Source organism: Anopheles coluzzii, chromosome 2 (genome assembly GCF_943734685.1).
Source record: "Anopheles coluzzii chromosome 2, AcolN3, whole genome shotgun sequence".
NCBI lineage: Eukaryota > Metazoa > Arthropoda > Insecta > Diptera > Culicidae > Anopheles > Anopheles coluzzii.
The window spans coordinates 19506214-19528283 of record NC_064670.1 but is presented as its reverse complement, the minus strand read 5'-3'; the positions used below and the strand labels follow the sequence as shown (position 1 = coordinate 19528283).

Here is a 22070-nt window from a genome sequence, read left to right as displayed (position 1 = left end):
TCGCTGTTGCTGGACAAGCCCCACACCGGAGAGGGTGCAATTGGCCAGAACAAGCACCGTGGCAAGTTATGGCGATAGATCAAACTGCGCCGAGTAGAACATACTAGCAAAAAAAACGGAAAGCAGAGAAATCGACTGTTTTGCGTCTGATTTGCACACGAACTTTTCGGGCAGCAGTACGGGACCGAAGCGTCCGGTTGTCCACCTACGCGGGCCGGCCCGGTAGCACGGCAGCACTACCGTGGTTTAGAGATTGTAGATAAGTGTCATAAATTTGTCCCTCCCGTGCAGTCCGTACCGTGTTGCAGAGGGACGGCAAACGCATCGGCGAGGAAGATGAATGAGCGAACGAGCGCGAAAGGGTGTAATTCAGAGGGTGATTGCGAGAGCGGGATCGAGAGAAAGGTTCAAAGATCGCGTCCTCTCTCGCAGCAACTGGCACAGGATTTGAGTGACAGACAGGATAAAAAAAAAGCACAATGTCCGTCCGTCGGTCCACCGGAAGAGTTAAGCTTGAGGTCGATGTCAATGGTGGAACCGGCGTGCGTTACTGCTGCTACCACTTGGTGGGTTGGTAAAGATGTTAATCTTTCGCTGAAATCAGGCTTTCGGTAAGTTTCGGGCCTGTTGACTGTATCCCGTCCAAAACCCTTTTTTTCTCGCTTCGTTTTGTTTCAGCGGTATTGTGCTCTGTTGTCCTAGAAAAAAAGGATGCAGCTGTGCAGATTTGTGAAAGGGAAATGCTTTCAACTGCGGCCCATTGTTGTGAAGCGGTTTGACATTTGATCCACCGGTGAGTGGAGCATGATAGTGCCGTTGATAGTTCTTGAACTTTAAGCTTTATTTTTGCTGGATCAAAAATGCTGTTGGTATTATTTTATGTTACTACTTTATTAAAGGCATTTTCTGTTTCACTCCATTGTCTGTTGATAGCTTTCGATTGTTGCAACAACCGCACATGGCTGTTCGGTTCCATCCGAGTGGCGTAAAGAGGCAATCAATGACTTCAAATTTTAAGCGCTTGTGCATCAACGTTGTACTTGACCTATTGTTACTGGTAAACATAGAGTCTATGAGTACATTTTGAAGAGTAAAGGAATACTTATTATTACATGTATAGTCTGTTGACATACATAGAGTATATCACGCAATCTTTCGTGGATGATTATTGATTAAAATGATTACGTAAAAAAAATTTGAATGCTTTTTGTTGTAATGTTCAGATCACCTAGAGTGATTTTTTTTAAAACTTTATGAAACATTTTTCTCTACCTTTAAATAAAACAGATCCCTACAATTATTGCCCGCACTGTCCCATCCCCTTACAACTGGCCATTTGTCCTGTTCACATGTTCGAAACTGTCACACGGCAAATACGGTTCAAAATCGACGTTGCGCAACATACAGCAGCCAGCTCCATGGAGTACCGTGTCAGTCCGAAATACCGAAACCCGAAACTGCCCCGGTTGGCCAGTCACGTGTTTCCTAGTTCGAAAAACCACCCTACACCCTCCCGGACAGCAAACGGAAGGATCAACAGTGGTGACGGAGGGAGGGCCAGCAACTGTCACTCGTTCGGCCCTTGTTGTGTTCGGCTGTTCGGCCGGGTTTTTGTTATCGTTTGCGTTCGTGCCGTAGGAAAAGCTGGCCCACGAACGGAACCCGAACACAAAACAGCCAACGCGTACACTGCAGCGGCTGGGAAAGTGCGTCGGGAAAAAGTGGTCCGGAAAAATGATACCCACATTCTCTCAAACGAAGCCCACTCTCTCTCTCCTTCTCTCGCAAACACTTTTATTTGTCAAAATTTCTCTCATTCTCTTTGTTTATTTTCGAGATTTTAAGCATCTTCTCTCGGTGCGATACAAAATCACATTCATTCGTGAGCGTGAGCACAGAAAGAGAGAGAGAGAGAGTCCCACAAACTCTCCGGATTTTCCTCAACGTTAGGGGATGGTTCGGGTCGGGTCGATTTGCTGCTGCTGCTGCTGCTGCTGTTGATATCTCTAATATGTGTGTACATTTGTTGTTGTTGTTCCCTCGGACCGAATCCTGACGGTGGCGGCAGCCCGACAATTGATGAAGGTTCAGTATTTGCGTTGCATTCCTTACGCGAGCATCCCGCGCCACCGAGCGATCCCGGGGCGTACTGTGCGCGTTTCGCTCTGTCCAAATCTGCTTGTGTCATTGCGGGGTTTTAGTGAAAGAGTGAAGTGTGTGCTGAAAAACAGGCGGTACAGCCAAAACACACGGTGTGGTGGTATTGTACGGTGGGTGCTGCCACTGCCACTGATTGGCAATCGGCATTTTTTTCCGGTAAGCGTTGTGTTTGGGTGTGTGTGTGTGTGTGTGAGGGTGTTTGTTTTGCGCGAAACAGGGCCAACAATTGAAAGGAGCAAAATTGATCGATGCATCGTGCACCCTATATCCCTGTGCTGCACCGCAGCACCGTGAGTGACGGCGTGAAGCGTTCGGATGCTTTAGTGTCTGGTGTCTGGCATCATCTGATTCTGGTGTGATACTAACCGATCGATGGGTGGCGATGGATCAGGGCCACAGTGCCAAGCTTTCTGATGTGGTGTACGTAACACTGGTTTGTGCTTCATGTTGCGTGTGTGCATGTGTAACACAGTGTGGTTAAAAAGCAGGATAATAAAAGAATGCGAGTGTTATTGTTGAGCGACAAGGCTGTTCGAAACTAATCACCACTGAACAAGGTTTGTGTACTTAGTTCTTATCTGAACATCAAAAAGTTGTTCTTCAGGACTGCCTGAAAACTGAAGATAGATCTGTGGTTCTTTGTGTAAAACCGCGGGGAGCATAGTTGTGCTGGAAGTGAGCGACTGGTTGAAAAGTGTTGTTATCAAACTAAACCAAACATATTAGTGTCAATAATGCCATACTTTTTCAGTGATTAATTGTACTAAAAACGATTATAACAATCCTCTGCACATTTGAACACATTGATAAAGGATACATACCAGAGCGTCACAGCTTTAAGGTCAGTTTGCAGACGGTTCCGTTGCTGTAAAGACTCAAATGATTCAAAAGCTCGTTTGGTTTGAAGCTCGCTGCGATCCGTCCTATGCTATGCTCCGCACTGGCACCAGATCGTTTCGGAAACTTGCCAAAACGGGTTTAGTTTCGGCTCGGAAACCACCACTGACCCAGTGTGGCCGTGACGGACCGAGAGCCACCACATGGCGTCCCCCTCCAAAAACCCAACAGGAAGCGAGCAAGTGCCGGTGAACAATCACCCGACCAAGAATGGTGTTGGTTCCCTCTTGCACCAAAGGACACCAGCTCCTTTCTGCTGTGTATCAGTTTGCTTGGCTTTGGGGACAAACCCAACCCTTCCCGCTACAACACCGTGTTAGTGGTGGTGGTGCAGGCATTTTCCAGTGACAGAATTTACCACCGATCGTTTTGAGACACCGCGACATGGCCACGGCCACGGTGGTGAAAGCGGTTGCTGGAGTGAGAATGCCTCGAGTGCTATTTTGTGGCTCCCACGCTTGTGTTTGGTAAACAGTTGGTGCGCTCGGCTTGAGGCCCGTAACCCCCGTAAACGTACTGACGACTGATGCGCACCACCTCCCTCCCGCCAACACGAAGAAGGGACTGCGGTGGAGCTGTGGCAAACAGAGCAACCGAAAACCCGACGCTGCCAGTTGGGTTTTTGGGATCGATTTTCCACTTAAAACCTCAATCGGAGACCGTAAACTATTTCATAACATCGGTCGGGTTGGTTTGCGATAGCTCGAGCCACCCGAACGAAGCGTTAGTGTGTGTGTAAGAGAGAGAGAGAGCGGCAGGGAGTGTTGGGTTGGGGGCAGGGGGGACTATAAAACAATCACGAGTAAAATGAGAAAATATTCATCTAATGTGAGGTAACAAAAACCCTCTCTGTACCGCTCTTTACCGCCAAGCCCCATCATCACGACCCACCATCATTGGGAAGAAGGGCCAGATCCATCACAGATGTGGAGTTCGTCTTTTTAGTGTCTGTCCGGAAAGGAATGAAGGATCTACGCTTTTGAAATCAGTCACACGACCCGGGGAGCTGAAAAACAGGGCAAGTTTTCCCGTCCGCTCAAAAAGTGCCCCTGCCTGACGACGAGTGGCAAATAGGGGGAGAAACGGTCTCGAACGGTCTTGCCTTGGAAGCGGAGGATTAACAATTTATTCAATAGAGACAAAAGTATCCTCCCTGGCTGGTTCGGGATACCCGGGTTCTGGTTCTGGGAGATTTTGCCCCGTTCCCGTTCCCTGCTGCGTCCCCGTAGCTTACCTTTTCGATCTTACGGCACCCGGAGGCCGGTGCGATGCGGAGCTACCTTGTGCAAGCGAAGGTTTTGCTCGGCTTCGATTCGAAATCGAACCCGTGAAGGGATGGACAATGGCAGCGCAAAAAAAAAGAACGCACCGTACCGAGTACCTTGAGGAACAAAAGGCTAAGCAGAAGGGAAGCCCTTTATTTTTTGCGCTCTTGTACTGTGAAGGGAAACCCGTGGGAGGCTGGCAAAAAGGCGAAAGGAAAAGCTCGTTTCTAGATCGTGGTGACGACGGCGACGACCCACGAAACGACAGAACGTTGCGTCCGGCAATCGTTGATCCCGGGACGATGCTTAGAATAATGTTGTGTCTATGTGTGTGTGAGTGTGTCCCGGACCGGGCGGACGTAGCACGCACGGGTGGTAGAACTTTATTTCCAGCTTGATAATCAACCTTGCACGTTAGGGCCAATTTTCCACCATCCACACCGTCCGGAAGTTCCACTCCGGCGGGGAGGTCCGGTCATTGTGGACGAGAGCAAGTGAAAACTGTGGACTTGTGGAGATGGAGCAGGTGGCGGAGTTCGGTGTCGATAAGAACTGAACCTCCCGTAACCGATATGTCGCATTAAGTGGCAGCAAAAGGAAACCTTTCCTTTCTTTTGCTTTCTCTCTCTCTCTCTCTCTCTCTCTCTCTCTCTCTCTCTCTCTCTCTCTTTCGCTCTCAGTATCTGTCTGTTTCTGTGTTTGTATCGTACCCGTAAGTTCCCGTACTTTGACCGTCCGTCGTCCCTAGTTCAGGAAAAGTGGCTTCCGCTTTTCGATGAAGCTAAAGTCTGTCTCTCGGCAGAACCCATCGAGCGGGGTTTGTGTCCGTCTGTGGGTGTGTATGTGAAGAATAACAAAAAAAGGGCTTTTCCACTTTTCAATCAGCATGCGAAACGGCGCGAAAGGATCGCACGCTTTTACTTTTATTTCATGCTGATCGGTTCGTTTCGGGCAAAGTTTCTTTCGGGTGATTGGGTTGAAGATGCTGTGCTGTGAATTAGCCGAAAAAAGGGGGAAAGTTTCTTTCTATTACCCCGGGTCGGGTGGTACTAAAGCACACGGATGCTGGAGTCGGAAGTGGGGTTTCTGTGGGCATTGTTATCTTTAGCCGGTGTACGCAAAAGAAGAAGAAAAAACGGTTTCAATCAGAAGAAGACCACTTTTGGGGTAGAACCATACCATTGAAAAGGACCTTTCGCTGTGCTGGGTCGATCACTTTTGTCACACGGCCACACATCCTTAAGGTAAGGCAGTCATCGCACCGAGAGAGTTTGTTTTATAGTTCAGCGTGTGAATTCGATTGGAGGGGTTTGCTCGGTGCAAGATCTACGGTCTACGATTCTTGATTCAAGGAACCGTAAGCTAAGGATTTCCGGAGGTTTTATTCCCCATTTTCCAAGGCACCCTTTCGCCCCGGTTAATGATGGCGATGGCGCCACAGTGCGCGTTAATCCTTCTTGCCACGGGGATCCAATCGAGCCACGGGGCCACATTAACCCATCAACCGGGCGATCAATTAAGGAGGACAATTAATTATCAGATTATCAGACCCGCGGTTCGCGCTATCGCCGTCGGACGGATCGTTTCTTCCTTTTATGTTTTTTTTTTTTGTTGCTGAGTATTATCTGCGTTTGTTTTGATTTTGGATTGAAGTTTGGCGCCTTTTTGTGATGCTTCTTTCGTCGCCCGAAGCCCGGATCATTAGAATGACCGAAACGACCAGGGGATACGGTTGAAGCAAACCACTCATTCGCTCCCAGCAGGAGCAGCAGCAGCAGTAGTAGTAGCAGTGGCAAATTATTGCTGATGAAAATTGATACTGTTTCGTTAGCGATTCGGGACAGTTTTCTTCCTTTTTGTGGGCGAAGCACACAAAAGACTGCTCGAAGAGCTCGTCCAGAGAGCTCGTCTCTCTTTCTGTCTCGCTTATTAGAGGTTATTTTTGAACCCAGTTTTCCCAATTGCTGCTGCAAACCACATTTCCAACCCGCCTGAAGGAGCACGGCACGTGGCAGCTTCTTTTGCCGCGAGTGGCGTGGACAGTCTATCCCGGGCCACGGGTAAAGGTAGCCGAACTCTTAATAATTTCCCGGAACTGTTTGTCTTGGCCGTAGACGGAACGCGAACGATACTTCGCTCTGCAAATGAAATATAATGGTGGCGCTCGGAGTGTCCCGAGCCGCGGACGCAAGCGGCAAGGGAGCCCACACAGCGCAATATTACAAAGTGGACTCTAAGGGGGGAGAAGGTCTGTACGGTCTGTCTGTGTCGTGCGAAGAAGACGCACTGCACGCAGAATGTCACGGAACGAATTTGCGTTTGTCAAACCACTCTCCGGAGAAGCATGGAAGACGGGTGGAAAAAATGGCATGTTTACCAAACCGGACATCCACCGACACTCCAAACGCGCGCGCTCTCCCAATGTAAAGCTGGCGGACCTGGTCGGAAAGGAAAAACCTCCTCGAAAGACAAGGATGTTATTTTTTCGCCCAGTCGTTCGCTCGTTTGTTTGATTATCATTTAATTTCGAGACGGTCTTGTTGTTCTTCCGCTATCGGGAGGGAGGGGAGGGTCGTTCGCCGTCTCCGTGGGCTGCCGTGCATCGGGGACCACTTCCGCTCCGGCACGAGCACGCCACGCGGTCTGCTTTTTTCTGTTGCTGTTTCCGTTGGCCCATTTCTATGCCCCTGTGTCTCATTCGCTTAAGTGTTTGGTAGCGATGGGGCTAGTGGGGCGAAATAGATAGGGAGGTAAGGGATTTGCTAGGGTAAATGTTTGCGCCCGGTGCAGGCTGGGTTTTTGGATCTGCTCTCCCCACACTGCCCACTATTCCAATGTAGCAGATAAGTAATTAAACCAAAGCCCAACTCTATCGGGTTTGGCGCGCGTATTGCCTTCGGGCTTCAGGTACGCCACCAGCTGAGGGCCGCGGAAAATCCACTCACTCTATGAGTCTCTCTCTCTCTCTCTCTCTCTCTCTCTCTCTCTCTCTCTCTCTCTATCGCATCCCTTTTCTCTTTCTGCTTTGCAAAGAAAAACAGTTTGCGCTGGAGAAGAAGCAAATCAAAATAGTTGCTGTATGCAGATCGACCTTCGCGCCGGGCGAGATTCGCGCCCGGAAGGATTCCGGGGTGCTGCCGGAGTTTAATTAATTTTTCTTGCTCTCTCCCTTTCTCTTTTTTTCTGCTTCTTCTACCGTTCTGCCACATCCGGTCCTGCTGGTTTTTTTTCCATCTTGCCGTGTGTACACTTGTGTGCAAAGACCCCCTCCCCCCACTCGAGGAAAAATTGAATGAAACGAACGGGGTTCGATTCGCGCATTCGAGTTTGTTTAAGGGGTGGGAGCGTGTTTCCTTTGCCTTTTTTTTTGCGCTACATTTGATGCTGTAGCGAGCTGACTTATTTTTACCACTGTTTGTACACCAGCAGGGCGGTGGGTTGGCATGTGTGTGTGATTGTGGAAAGGGAGAAAGAGAGAAGAGTTAAAATCCACCAGGCGCATACTTTTGCCCCCTCTTCTACAACTCGACAGCAGTGAAGAACCACGCGTTCATGATTTGAATTGTGCCGGAAGTCGCCGTTTTTTCCCTCTTTTTTTCGTTCGCATCTTATCACACACGACCTGTGTTATTTTATTTCAATTTTTTTTAAACATGAAGCAAAGGCATACAATCTCATCGAAGAGGAATCTTTGCAATCTTTGGCGATCCCGCCGTAAAACGTGAGCGTAAGCAGTCGCTTTGGTTTGTTTGCCTTCGCGCTTTGTGCTTGCGATTAGGGATTTTAGGTTTCGTTGTGGTTTGGGTTTTCTTTTTGATGCAAAAGAGGGCAAGCCCTTTCAGCAACATTTTGGCAGCAAAGATGCGTGCCGATTCGTTAGCGTCTTTGTTGATCTTGGGCGGAGAACATTTCCCAAAAGCAATGTTTTTCAAACAGCAATACTGTTTTCCGGTTACACCAAAGACAAAGCGGATGTAGAGAGAGAGTGAGAGATAAAGAGAGAGAGAAAGAGAGAGAGAGAGAGAGAGAGAGAGAGAGAGAGAGAGAGAGAAGGAGCTGTATTGTGTTGCCACAGCTTTCGTGGTCCTGTTACTTCTAGCGCGGGGGGGAAACGAAATAAAAACACCCTTGTGTAAAGTGTCCCTGCCGGTACTTGACCCCGCTGTTCTTCCACTCCGCTTCTGTTCCGCCCGTGACGCCGGTGTTGGTTAAATTAAAAAGTGAACTTTGATTCCATTCCTGCCCCCTCCCTGACCAGTGCCACCGCGTGGCAACGGAACATAATGAAATTAGAAAGCAAATAACTCAATTTAGTTCGCAAGTGAAACGTTTGCGGCTTCTAACCCTCGATCGTGTTCGCCCACGGCCGTTCCCGCCTACTAGCTGTTGGGGGGGGGGGGGGGGGGGAAATTATGCCTTTCCCCTTCTGTTTGTGCTCTGTTTGCACTCAAACGGTCTGGCTGTGCTGAGTGATGTATACATTTTTACCCACCCTCTCCAGCACCTCGAGCAACGGTCGGGCGACTCGGCATCTCCGTTGCTAGGAAGGTCCGAAAACCCGGTTTTTGGCTAATATTTACCAATTTTACTACCACATCGAAAGTTCAGCCACCGGAACCGGAGTCTCCCACTCTGACGTGGTGTGTGTGTGTGTGTGTGTGTGTGTGTGTGTGTGTTTGTGTGTGTGTGTTTGCTGTTGACCAGTGTTGCCAACTGTCAAACGTAGCGTGCAGCAAAGGGCAAGATTGACGAAACCTGCCATTTCCAACAGCACAGGTGCACAGGAGCCTGTCGGTCGGTCGGTTGGTCGTGTCGGGGGGGGGGGGGGAGAAGAATTTTAATTAAAAGTCTTTTATAAATCAATTTGTCGAACCTCATTCCCCATCTCGCTGTGAAAATGCTGGACGGCTACAAGTACACAAGGTGACACACAAACATACGCACGCACGTACCGTTTTTGGCAAACGCCTATACGTGCTGGCGCGTTCTGTCGGTGCTCGTACGCAAAGTGGGTTGCCGATGGTGGGGCCGAAAGGGACGCGTATCGATTACACGTTGGGTGGCGGCTCCCGGACCCTTCCCCGGAGTGGGTAGTGTTGCTGGCGACAATGTTGGGCGACGATACGGCATTTTTCCGAGCCCGTTTTGCAGTGGAAGTTTAGTCTCTCTCTCTATTAGTTGCTTCCGCTGGTTGGCTGTGCTTTCAGCACCTTCAGCAAAAGCAAACGCACCAAACCAAACTGCGGCCACTCCACGGAAAACATGTTCAACCTTTCCACCCTGGCTGGTGATTGTGAGTGAGTAGTGAAGCAACCATTCCATCGTCACGGGTTTCACCGCCGTTAAGCAGAGGAAGTCGTCGGGCAAACGTTGTAACTTCCAAAAATAGACAAAGAAGTACGTTGCTGTTCAAGATTTTTTGTTTCTTCCAAACTAGAGCCTGGGAATAGGTACCGAACTCGGAACTTTACGGTTCACTCGCTCAAGGTGTAAGGGTGTAATTAATAATAACGATTTAATTATGAGGACAGGACCCGCGCGCAAGGGTTAAATTTACCTTTTACCAACCGATCGTTGGGGAAACGCCCCTCCATCGATTGTCCTTCTTTTTTTCCTGGCGTTGTTTGGCGAACTTTGATGCCCTGCTTCAAATTTAACCCTTTTTTTGTTGTTGTTCTAAAACAGAACAGACTCAAGGTCTATTGGGTTTTCGATGATGCATGTTGCTTTAGCGACCTTTTGCAAAGAAAAAAGAGCGCACCAACCAAAACGCGGCTGATCGTTATCAAGCATCAAGCGGGGAAAGGTCCTGAGGGCTCGATGAAATCGATTAGCAGATAGAAGGTGATACAACAGCATCAGCACACACACACACATACAAACTGGGCACACGGTAGGTCAAATAGGCAGAGAGGAGAAAAAAATCGCTGTCCGCTGCAGTAAAAAAATGAAGGCAAAACCTCGAACGCATCAACGAAGACCGCGCTGATCGTTAATTAGACACGGATCCGGATGGTCCGTTCGCTTGGACTCCCTTGAGCCATTGCCGTTCATATATTTTTTTTTTCACTCCGCCCGTTGCAGGCGCAAACGGGAGCCAATGATTTCACGGTCTAGGAAGAATTAAGTGCGCCATCTTTTGGGTTTTTTGTTGTTGCCGTTGCCGTACGGTTTTCGATATAGGCCATGGGTTCGCTTACGGGATGCCTCGTAGCGCCGGAGTACGATAAGGTCATCAATTAAATTTTCCCGCCTGACTTGACCCCGGTGGCGGGCTTATTCCTCATGGGCCCCGAAGTGGAATACGGGAAAAGCTGAAGGGATGCTGCTGCTGCTGCTGCTGCTGGAACGACAAGCCGTGGACGGTTTTGTTGATATTTTTCGTCGGCAACTTCGTCGATTAAATCGAATCGCGTGGCTTTTACCACGCGTCATTGAGCAGAGAGGGGACCGTTTTTGTTCGAGTTCGAGTTAATTACGGTTAGTGAATTGCAGTCTTGCTCAACCCTGTCCCCTGTGTCCCCATGGGGACGCGTTCGCTGTGATTAGGATGGTTGAGTTAGATGATGCAGAAGAAGAAGAAGAAAAACCTGCTTCCCCCTATTGAACCTCTTAAAACAAATATGGTACCACCGTTTGCCAGCCGGGCCGGGCGACGAGCTGTGGCTTGGCTTTGTCGCTTTTAATATTTCTCGTTTTAGCAAAACGATGGGAACACCACCTTCGTGGAAGATCGAAAGATTGGACCCGGCAGAATGACACACCGTAATGGTTATGATTTTTGGTTTTTTCGACCGAGCGACGGGGGAAAACTTTTCCTTTTATGACATCCTACAAACCCAGACGGTTGGCTGGCCCTCGCAGCTCCCTCGCCGTGCTTTCCACTTTTAACGACAGCACCAACCATAACGAATCTCTAGCACCTGCGCGCGCGCGCGTGTGTGTGTAAAATAGATCGTCATCGTAAAAGCGCACGCGAACGCGCGCCCGATTCCCGGCGTAGTGCGGTTTTTCCCGTGCGAAGATTGCGGGCGGCAAACGCACCGGCAAACGTCGAAACTGACGCGCCCCTCGAGGGCTTCGCCCGGAGCCGTGCCAGATTAGGATGGGTTTTCCTGTGCGAGCTTATGCTGGGTGTGTGTGTGTGTGTGTGTGTGTGTGCCTGTGCGCGTATAATGTGATGGAATGTTTACGATTTTAATTAAGATTCGTAAATAAAAATGAGCACTGCTACGATGGACCGGGGCCTTCCGTTCCTTCGCTCGTTTTCTGAGGTGTGCTTCAGCGACGTTCGACGGCGGAAAATAGACGCCAAAATGGGAGGAAAACAAGGAGGAAGGCAGGTATCGAAATGAAAGTTAATGCCCGATGTGCACACAAGATTGTATATGTGTGTGTGTGGAAGCATATTCGCGATTTTATAGCGCCGGGCGTTGGGGAAACTTGTGGCGCTCTGGCCTCGGGCGCTGAAGCTTATCAGCAGACGGGGAAAAGTGAAGAAAATGGTTACGTTCAGAAGCATACTGTCTGGCGAAAATTATGAGAAAAAAAAACACGATGAAAGTGAAAGCAGTATAGAACAGCTTTAAAATAACTAGCAAAGTTCTTACAGATCATATGAGAGTGGTCTGAATGGTCGAGTGAAAATGAACGTTGTTTAATTGGTGTTTTGATGAGATCTCGTAACATATAAAGCAATATATAAATATCCCTTAAGATTTTTTGGTTAGAATAAACAATTATTATTAGAATATACATTTTGATAAAATTGGTTTTAATTACGTAGCATAGAAGTACGTAGGATACAATGGTCTATCATTAGATTTAGACGATGATTTTACCGAGTATTTTCGACAAGTTTTCACACAATTTCCTCGGTTATCCTGTTATATGATACACTTGTATAAAAAACCGGATTTATAATTAAAAAAGGACTTATAGCACCTGTTGTACGATTCACACACTCGTCTGCCACACCCAGATTCATCAGTAAGAAGCGCCACCAAATAAAGCCTCACAGCTATAAGCGATCAATCAATGTGGTTTTGTTGCGGGGGGGGGGGGGGGGGGGGTGTAAACTCAACAACTGCTGGAAAATGCTGCTGTACGTTTCCGAAAACAAAACAAAAAACAAAACAAAAAAACAACCATTCCTAAATCCTCCCATTCCCGCAACAGCCGACGCGGTTCGATTCGTTCGTTCCGTGGAAAAACACCTTCCGATTGCTTATGAGTTGTAACGTATCATATAAAATCTGCTTTCGGAGAAATGCTGCGCTGGAAAATCGAAACTTGCCTGCCCGACTCCCCTGCCAGGCCTTATTATTCGCGTGCTGCAACTTAAACACATACATTCAGCCGCACACACACACTGAACAAAACTCAGCGAACACATGCTGGCGCCGCGCTTGTTTGATGAAGTTGTTTGATTCCTGAAGAAAACTCACGCAGGTTGGAGTCCAAAACCAGGCAAGACAGAAAGGTGGCAGGTGGCATGAGTGGCCGGTAGCAAAAGGTGAAGAACGACGCTCGAATCGACGTCGTCAAAGCGAAACCTAATCTGAATCACAGTTGTATTATAATAAAATTTTATGTTTATATTTCCGCTTTGCTTCCGCACCCTGCTCCTTTCCTGCCCTTTCCTCTCCACTCCCCGTACACAACAACACGTGCACGATGGATTGGAGCAGTGGAGCAGTGTTGCCCTTTGCCAAGCTGCTGACGCAACCTAGTCAACCGGTGTCCGCACACGAAACCGGAAGCCCGAAACCGTTTCCCCGCCCTTGGTCGCTATGGTCAGCGACGGTTACAGAGGGAGGAAGGGAACGCCTTTTTCTTCCTCCAAAACAGGCTTTCCTTTCGCTGTGTGGCAAGGTTGGGTTTGGATTTTGCTCTGCCCATCGCCCCTTCCCTCGGCTCATTTTTCCCCCTAACGCCACGGGTTGGCTCGAAAGTACGGAGCACGAAAAGGCAATCTCTGGTTAATGGAAAATAAACCGCCCGCCCGGTGGCCAACCTAAGCCGTACCATGAAAGGTGGAAAGCCCACTAGCCCCACTATTGTGTGTGTGTGTGTTCCTTTTCCGTTGTAGAGTGGAACAAAAAAATGTTGGAAAAGAGAGCAAGAGTGAGAGCGGGTTCTTTGGGGCGGTTTTTTGTGTCGAAGAAAAGAACCTACCAATAGAACTACCTCCCGAAGGAGAAAGGAAAGGAGGGAAAAAAGTAAAGAGGCATTTTCTCCATTGATCGTGAAATGACCGATAAATTTTTACCCCATGGGCAAGTGGTTTTATTCCTTCGTTTTCTTTTTTTTTCGGGGTTTACGTTTCACCTCCGCCCGGTCGAAACCGGAAATCCTGTGACCGTGACTGTCGATCGTCTGAACGCGTCGAGGACATCGAACGGAGAGAAGAAAAAAAACCTCCCCCGCCACTATAACAATGGACGCGTCAATGAAGGTTGGAACATAGTTCCCCTTGGACGTAAAGAACGCCCGAATGAACGCCCGAATGACTGGTGTACTGCCGTGTCCTTACGACCAACAGAGCTAGTACCGTTGCTATCGAGCTTCCAAGTTTTCGATTAATCGTTCTCGGAGTAAGATTTGCCGGCGCGTATTGATGGTAGAAACAACGGGGAAACAGACTGCGGTGTTCGGACGGGCAGTGCAGCAAATCCTGCACCACCATCGAGTGCATTTAAATTGCTTTTGATCGATCTTACGAACCACCGGAACCTCCGGAGTGTGGTGCATCTCCCAAGCCAGCCCAGTCCAGTCTTTAGCAGTCGTCTAATAGGATTGCTGTTCCATTGCGCCGTTTGAAGATAGGAGCATGAAAAACCCCAACACTGAGGATGGCTGAGGTTCTTTTCATCGGCTGGAAAAGCACCTGCTGATGAGATCCTGTTTTTCCCGGCACTGATCAGCAGGATTGGTTTTGCAAAAGCGAATTGTTGCATCTGCAGCACTGCCGAGCCCGAACTCAATTGCAGCTCGAAGGGTCTCCGGCAAACCGGGGTGGAAGCCAATGAGCTGCAAGAGCGGCACGCGGGGCACTTGCACCTTTCTGCTTTCCGTCAAACCCGTCTCCAATTAGTTTGATCTGCAGCGATGATAGGGCGAACGAAGGTGCATGCTAATGCGGCTGGGGCTACAGTTTTAATAAGACGTGAGCAAAACTCGCCTCCAAAAAGAGGGGGAAAATATATCAAAGCAGCAGTTCAAAGCGAACGGCCGACCGGCCCGTTTTGTGCGTCATTTGGTGTAGTAGCCTCATTTGCGAAACCATCTTCCCGGTTGCGTGGCGTTTGCGCTTAAACCGTTTTCACATTGTCGCTGGCAGCAGATATCAGTTTCGAGCGTTTTGCAGTACGGCTCAGACTGCCCCCGATTCAGTCGGCCCGGGATGTCTTATTATTCATCGTTCGAGCAGGGAATTTATTTTCATTAAACTCGAACAAATTATGCCACTTGTCTGGGGCGTTCGGAGGCCTCACCGGCCCAGCGAAAGCAAGTGCGCTCAACGCCACTCATGGGGGGGGTTTGATTATGTTTCACTCGTATTTAAAACGATTTGAAAGCTTAGAAGCAGGAGCAGCACCGGCAGCAACCGGCACATAAAATTCATTAGCGCGGGTATTATGAAGTCTTACCTTTCTTCATTTTGGGGATCCGCTTTTTCTTCGAGCGATGTTGACGATGTTGTTTTTTGGACTGCAAACTTTGGGATTCTTCCAGTGCAACAGAGACATCAAGCAGGATCTTGTTCCTGTCTTACACCTCACTTTACTTCGGTATAGACTGGGAAATGAGAGAACCGGGCAGGAGCAAAGCGTTTTATACAAAACGGAATGAGCAATTTCATACGAGCATCTTGGACTATTCACACTGCTGAGAATAAGTTTAATATCACTGGCAATTATGTGTTGCATCTTTTGATAAAAATGATGTTTAACTCAAAAGTGAAGGAGTTTGTGAATAATTTGGTTAGAATAATATAATTTTTTTTAAATAAATCAACAATTTCTTGATTCACACGATGGCTGGCACTGTTCAATTACATTAAAAAAATGATTCAAAGCGTTTCTTTTGCATTAATGTAAGTTAAATAAATATTATTAATGTAGTTTATCTCTTGCAAAACCCAGATTAGCCAGAATCTTAATTCTTTAAAAGTCTCATAGTTTTTAAAAGTTATTTTATGCACATGTTTTGTCGTTCAAATTACAAATTACAATTCTTAAATTCTTTAGCATATTACGTCTGAATATTCGTTGTTATTTCCTTAATAAGCTTGGCTTTTTAAAATAATTTCTACTTTTTTTCTTTATATTAAGGAAGCAAGTTTATTGCTTCGTTTCTGGTCTAATATGATTTAGATGATTTTTTATTGTTTTAAATCGAAAATATTTGTAAACGTCTCGTGGTTTAGCTCAATCAAAATTGCTGTTTCTTTTGCGAAAATTTCACTCGAAAGGAAATATGAACAGATAAAAAACAATTAAAATAATTAAAGCTACCCTTAAACTTACTACCACCACTGTTTTGTGTCTACCATCCCGGAATAGCGCCGTATCCCCCGGAACGCGCCAGTTCGCTCATGAATGTATTAACATTTTTTGTCACCTGCACAGCCGTGCACCTGGTAATTCCGGTGCAAGATGTGCATACGGCGGGCGTTGATGAAGATATGAGCGCGAGGAAATTAAACTAACGCTCGGCTGCATGCTGCAACGGCTTCTTTCACTTGGCAATGGGAAAGCTGCCGATAAAGCATCACCATTGTCGGCTGGATGCAACTATTTCGCAAAATCCGGCGCTACCGTCCTCCGGCCCCGTCCCGTGGTTGTCCACGAAGTTTGATTGTGCTCATATACACAAACACACACACACACACACACACATCTATGTATCATTGTGTTGTTTTCTTTGCCTTCCTTGAACGAGTGCAGCAAAATTAAGCTTATACGCAGCCAGGCGCACACTACCTCAAAAAATGGGTGGATGTGCTGAAATTTCACCCCACCGCCAGCACTCTCGCAGCGCGTACGAGATTGAATCATAAGTGTAGCCTGTCGGAATGCATATGTATGCAAATTAGCACAACGTGCATAAGACACTCGACACTCGGTACGATGCATCGCTAGCTGCGCAGCGAAGAACAAAACCGGCACGAAGCACTGGGCGAAAAAGCGTGTCCCAAAACCGTACGCAAACAATGGCACGGTGTCTTGGAATTTTGAGTGCGGTAGGAGCGGGAAAGGGACGAAGACATAGCAACGAAGAAAGCGTCAACTGATAAGATCGCAGCACGGATTAGCGAACCGAAACAACCCGGCTCCTCTCAGCGAGTACACGAAGCTGCTCATTTCGGCGTTGTGCCGCGCCCTGGCAACATTCCGCCCCTGGGAGAAGGGATCCCACATTCCAACGGTAGGGCCGTCGTCAGCAAAATTCATTAATTAAAAAGTGGCAACAAATGAATTTACTTGCCTGCTTGCCTGTCGGTAGAGAAGGAAGAGGCAGAGCCAGAGGTGGGAGCAAACAGCGAAAGCTTAGCATTTCATTTTCCTCGAAAAACGGTGCCCCTTCCTAATTTTCCCCCCGAAATGCGTCACGCTGTAAGTATGCAGTATACATTCCGCCGCGCGTAGGATGCAATGGGTGGGCTTGGTATATTTTGGTGGGGGATGCATGGGGCACACCGACGGGGGAAGCAGCATGATAACGAGCGGAATAGTTTCGCAATTTGATAAAACAAATACGTTAGCGAGCGGGAAAGGGGGAAGGGAGTGAAAGGCAAGGACGAAATAAACTAAAAACTGTTAATGAATTTCATTCGCACCGAAATGTACGGTTCGTTTGGTTGATTTGCAGGAAGTGAACTAAAGTGAACTGCCGGTCGCCCGTTGACGCCGCATTTGGTGCGACCTTACATGCTCCCTGCTCCATAAGACGCGTGTGTTACATTTGCTGCTTGTGCAAACAAGATTTCTCGCCAAGCGGATATGTAATGGGATTTCACATTTGTTTGACGCGAACGCGTTTTGTAGCATTAAATGAATTTTCTCCAAAACCAACTTGTTCTTTTGTCTTGGTGTTCTGTTTTCTAGAGTGCTTTTTCTACCCATTTCCGGATTAAATTATCAAGACAAACTGTTGATTTCTTTGTTGATTCTTTTGCTTCACAGAATCCAGCTGCACCACGGTTAAAAATCGTAGCATGCAATAAGGCCAAGCGTTAAAAAGTGGAGAAAACCCTCTTGCACCCCTCCACCTAAGGTGTTGATCATAGTATTGAGCATTCGCCCTGAGGGGCCCTTTCCGCTGCGTGCGCGCCTTCGTGAATAGGGACACGTGAAAAAAAAAACAAAAGCTCCGAACGAGTGGGCGAGAGAGCAACAGCAAAAAAACCGAGCTGGCACAAAAACCTGTAGCTGATAATTGCATTTTAATTATCCAGTCCTTTCCTCCGGACCGGATCATCCGAAAACAAAGTGGTCAGCGGCTGATGGACGGCTCGTAGTGTGCGTGTTGCTTACGGTGGGTAAATAATCAAACGCGCGTGATAGAGAGAGAGAGAGAGAAAGTGCGAGCTTTTAATTGATAACGCGAAGCTCCCCTTCGTACACACGCAGTGGTGGTGGTGGTGGTAGTGTGCACAGCTGGCGATGATGCTGATGATGCCGGCGGATGGTAATTTGCGCGGTAGTAGTAGCAACAGCAGCAGCAGCAGCAGCACAGCCGTGCCAGTAGTGGTGTGTCCGTTGCCCGCGTGCCGAAGGTAAGAAGCCCGTTCCAGTGCGTGCGTCGTCCGGTCGATTCATTAGGAAGTCATAAAATGAAGCGCCTGTGTGCAGGTTGACGAAAACGGAAGAAAAAAGGCTCTCCGGAAGATTGAGTGAAAATACAGTGACGCGATCTAACGCAGTGTGTGTGTGTTTGCGTGTGTGGTGTAGCTGCGTATGTGTGCCGTGGCCCTTTTTCAATGTCGATGCGCGTCGATAACTAGACGAGTGTGTGAAGTAAAAACGTGTGGATGGTGGTGTTGGTGAGAGGTTTGATTATTTCCGCACAGCAAGTTGTGAAATTGAGAGCTGCCAGTGTGACGCCGGTCTCTTGAGTAAGTGTTGATAATCGTTTAGCCAAGTAGTACGGCTCCTTTGAAAGTGCAAGGCTATTGACGGTTGCGGACTCGTTGATCAATAGAGCATCTTTTTGTGCTGACAGCATTCTGTAGTAGGCCGTGTAGTACTTGGAGTAGTCTTCGTGCTTGCCTTCCATTAGACCCGATAGAGGGAAGCGATCCAAAGCACCCCTGTATCAAGACGATTACGGTACGACGAGGGGATGGGCGCACTAAACACCGCCCGGTGGTGGCATCAAGCACATCCGGCTACAGCTATTAGTGGAATGATGGTGGCTGCACGATCCAGATCGGCCGCCAGTGGTGGCAAAAACAGCGTCCACACCAACGGCGACGGTGGCACTAACGAGATGGCGAAGCGCAATGGCCGCCGAGCCATCGTTACCGCAAAGTGCGCCGGCGACAATGGCAGCAGCAGCAGCAGCAGCAGCGGCGGCAGTGGCATCATCACGGCGGTCGCCGGCCATCGAAGTCAACGAGGCGTAGTTAATTGCTTTCTACGATTTATTTTCCTTCGCAACATGTTCATCCTCCTGGTCGTCATCAGCGGGCTGCTAGTGTCAACGGCAGATGCGGTCATCTCCAGTCGTGGTAAGTTAATAACATTCCATTCGGGGCAGGGTGGGGTTTTTTTCTTTGCGGGCTGCTCTCGCCTACCCTTGTTGCAGTTGGTGTGGGCAGCTGGGGCAAGGTTTGTTGGTCGGTTTTATTGGTCGTTCTTTTTTGTAGCTGTTGCTGTCGTTGTCGGTTGGGTAGTCACTTTGTGAGATCGTGCTCGACAAGTGCCTCCCGGGGAGTGGTTGTGCCTCCGGAGCCCGCGAATCTTAATCCTGGTGCTATGGTGACCCTGGTGGTACAGCTTTAAGCGATGGATGGCAAATGGCTTTATTACACATCACAGATACGCTCTAGCACACATACACTTGAGGATGCTCTTGACGTTTCTACGTGATATGTGACATTAATAAATGAAACAATTGAGGTAACGCTCGTCGCGTGATCCAGGCGATAGTTCCGGAAATAGCAAGGAAGATACAGTTTATTCCCGGAAGAAGGGAATGGAGATGCATTATGCTTCGTTGGATGTTCAGGACTTTGTTGTATATGTGTGAAGTCCTATGCTCATCCAATGCCTCTCGCGCTGTTGCAAGGCTTCTGAAAATTAGGTATAGAATGTTGTATGCTATTTCAAAACGATCTGCCACGGAAATGTCAGTCCTACGAGTCGTCAACTCTTACGGCTTTACAACATTGCGCGTCGTGTGCTAGAGCAACGTATTGTTCGAGTTCCTCATGCAAAGGCAATCTTGCCAAGATAGGTTCGAGAATCATTTGCCGACAGCGGTAGTTATGGATTGTCTAGGATCAGGAATCTCCCAACTGTGGCCTTCGGGTGAATTGTGGGTTTCGGGAGCTTTTAAACTGTACTACACAGCAAGTTAATAAATAGTCAATGTGTTTTGACTATTTTTAAAAGAACCTAAAACATCAATAATTGACAGCTGTTAAAATTTGACATTTTACAACAATAATTTCCATGTATAACGAATATTCGAATGCTTTGAAGGGCTCACAGAATGACACTCGACATGACATTATTTGCGAAAGCAATGCGGGCTAAAAAATAGTTTTGAAACCCTTGGTCTAGATCAGATACAGTGGTTTTGTGCTAAAAGAAGAACATTTTAAAATGTTTTTAAATGCCCAGAATGGTCCAATAGGATAGTATTTTGCTAGTAGAAATAGGATTCTATTTTAAATAGCAAAATTCAGGTGTGATACCTCTATGTTTTTGAAAGGTGTACAACAGGGTTGTAAAAGGTAAAGTTTGAATAGTACAATTAGAGTGTTATTACGATAGGACACGTTTATAGGCAAACAACTACGTGCTAAACATTTTCCTTTATTCGTCCTTGTATCATTTTTCAAGTTATCAAGTTACGGTTGCATACTAACTATATTGCATACTTTACGGCGTTTTTTTGAAAGACAGGGCGAAATGAACTTTCTTTATCACCTCGAATTGTATTCCAATACCTACCAAATTAATGGTGTTCTTTCTCATAGCTCTTTGATTTGGAGAAGTTTGGCCACCAGAACTATGTCTTGAACCACTGATCTTGACATAAGAAATATTGATTATATTTATTTGAACTGGATAAGCAAGCATAAATCCTAAACCGTTAGCAAAAATTATATCAAATTCCAAGCCGTATTGTGAAGACTTTCAAGCAGCCAGACAAAGCACACTAATTGAACGATTCTGCCAACACTGTAAAAGAGACCAATTTAACTTTCCCCAAACGAAACATCCGGCATAATTTCCCCCCAGAGTAGTAGCACACGCTTTATTGTGCTGCCATAACTCCTAGGCCCTTGTGATGTGATTATCTGTGCTTTATGATCTTGGAAAACTATTTATTGCTCGCCTGCTCGTTTGCAAGTTCACATTATCATACCGTTCCGGGCAGCGGCGGGGGAGTAAAACGCTGCCTGTGACTCTTGTAAATCAGCCGGAGTCCCTCCGTCAGCAAACAAAAATCAAACCTTCATATCAGCAAATTCCCAACTTTGCACCTTCCGGTGACCGACCTACGGTAGGCGGCTGAGGATCATTGTGCAAACCCCATGCCAACCTTTCCCCCTCATGTTCACCTAACCAACCGACCGGGGATGATAGCTAGTTTTCGGTAGGAGGGTTATTTAGTCATAAATCTTGTACCGGGGCGCGCGTGCACACTCACACACACACACCTTCTCCTCCCAGCAACGGAACGGTTTTACAGAACGAAAAGGTGGAAACAAACCAGAAGAACATGTGCACTTTCGAAGCGAGAAAAACATCTTCTCGGCCTTAACTTTCTCCCGGGCCATCCTTCACTCACTCCTTACTGGTGTAGGGGAGGGGAGCTCGGGCTAAGGGTTTCCGAGTTCCGATACTAGTCGTGTTTGCTGCAAATGATTTATACATGACACCGCGATACCCAAGCAAAGAGAGAGAAAGCAGAAAGACACGCCTCGGCTAGAAGTTTGGCGCAAAAGCAACTTGTGCCGGTTTGACTTTTCGGGCCTGTTGTTAAGTTCTGCTACGAGGGAGAGACAAAACAAAAAAAGAAGCTCCTACTATCCCTAGTGCCAGATTAGATGTTTTGTCGGCTCTAACTCTAAAGCACCAGCTCCCACGTGGAGAAGGAGGTAACGTAAACCAACGGCAGGCGTGTTGTTGTTTGGCGCTGGTTTGGTACAATCGCAACGAAATGGCCGCCTCCCACAATTCGGGCTGCGTTGAATCAGAAGCATAATGATTTACATCAAACGCCATTAAATTACCATAAATAACAATTTATCTATTTCCAGTGAGCTTTTCGCCGAAATGTGGCGAAACGCGGAAGGTGGCCACGGACACGGGCTTGGGATGTGGTGTTCCCTCCGTACTGCTGCTGCTGCTGCTGCTGCTATACAGCGCAACCATCCCCAGAAGGCAGGCGGGGGCCTAATTTTGCACCCATTAAACAATTGAAAAGTTCCTAATGGACTTTCCATCCATCCATCTATCTGGCCGTATATTTTTTTTCGGCCTCCTCCCTCCACCACCATTGGTG

At 47.6% G+C, this 22070-nt stretch overlaps 1 protein-coding gene across 2 annotated transcripts in view; it reads left to right on the top strand.

Moving 5' to 3' along the window:
* Positions 1–1973: 1973 nt before the first annotated feature.
* LOC120948327 (hemicentin-1) overlaps positions 1974–22070 on the top strand; it is a 232642-nt gene continuing 212545 nt past the window's right edge. The window contains exons 1-2 of one of the 2 annotated variants that reach the window (XM_049607978.1): positions 1974–2717; positions 17513–19063. In XM_049607978.1, coding sequence (XP_049463935.1) covers positions 18672–19063 — 392 coding nt within the window. In that variant the 5' untranslated portion in view covers positions 1974–2717; positions 17513–18671. The remainder of the gene's footprint in view (positions 2718–17512; positions 19064–22070) is intronic. The other variant, XM_040364540.2, reaches the window with a different exon arrangement.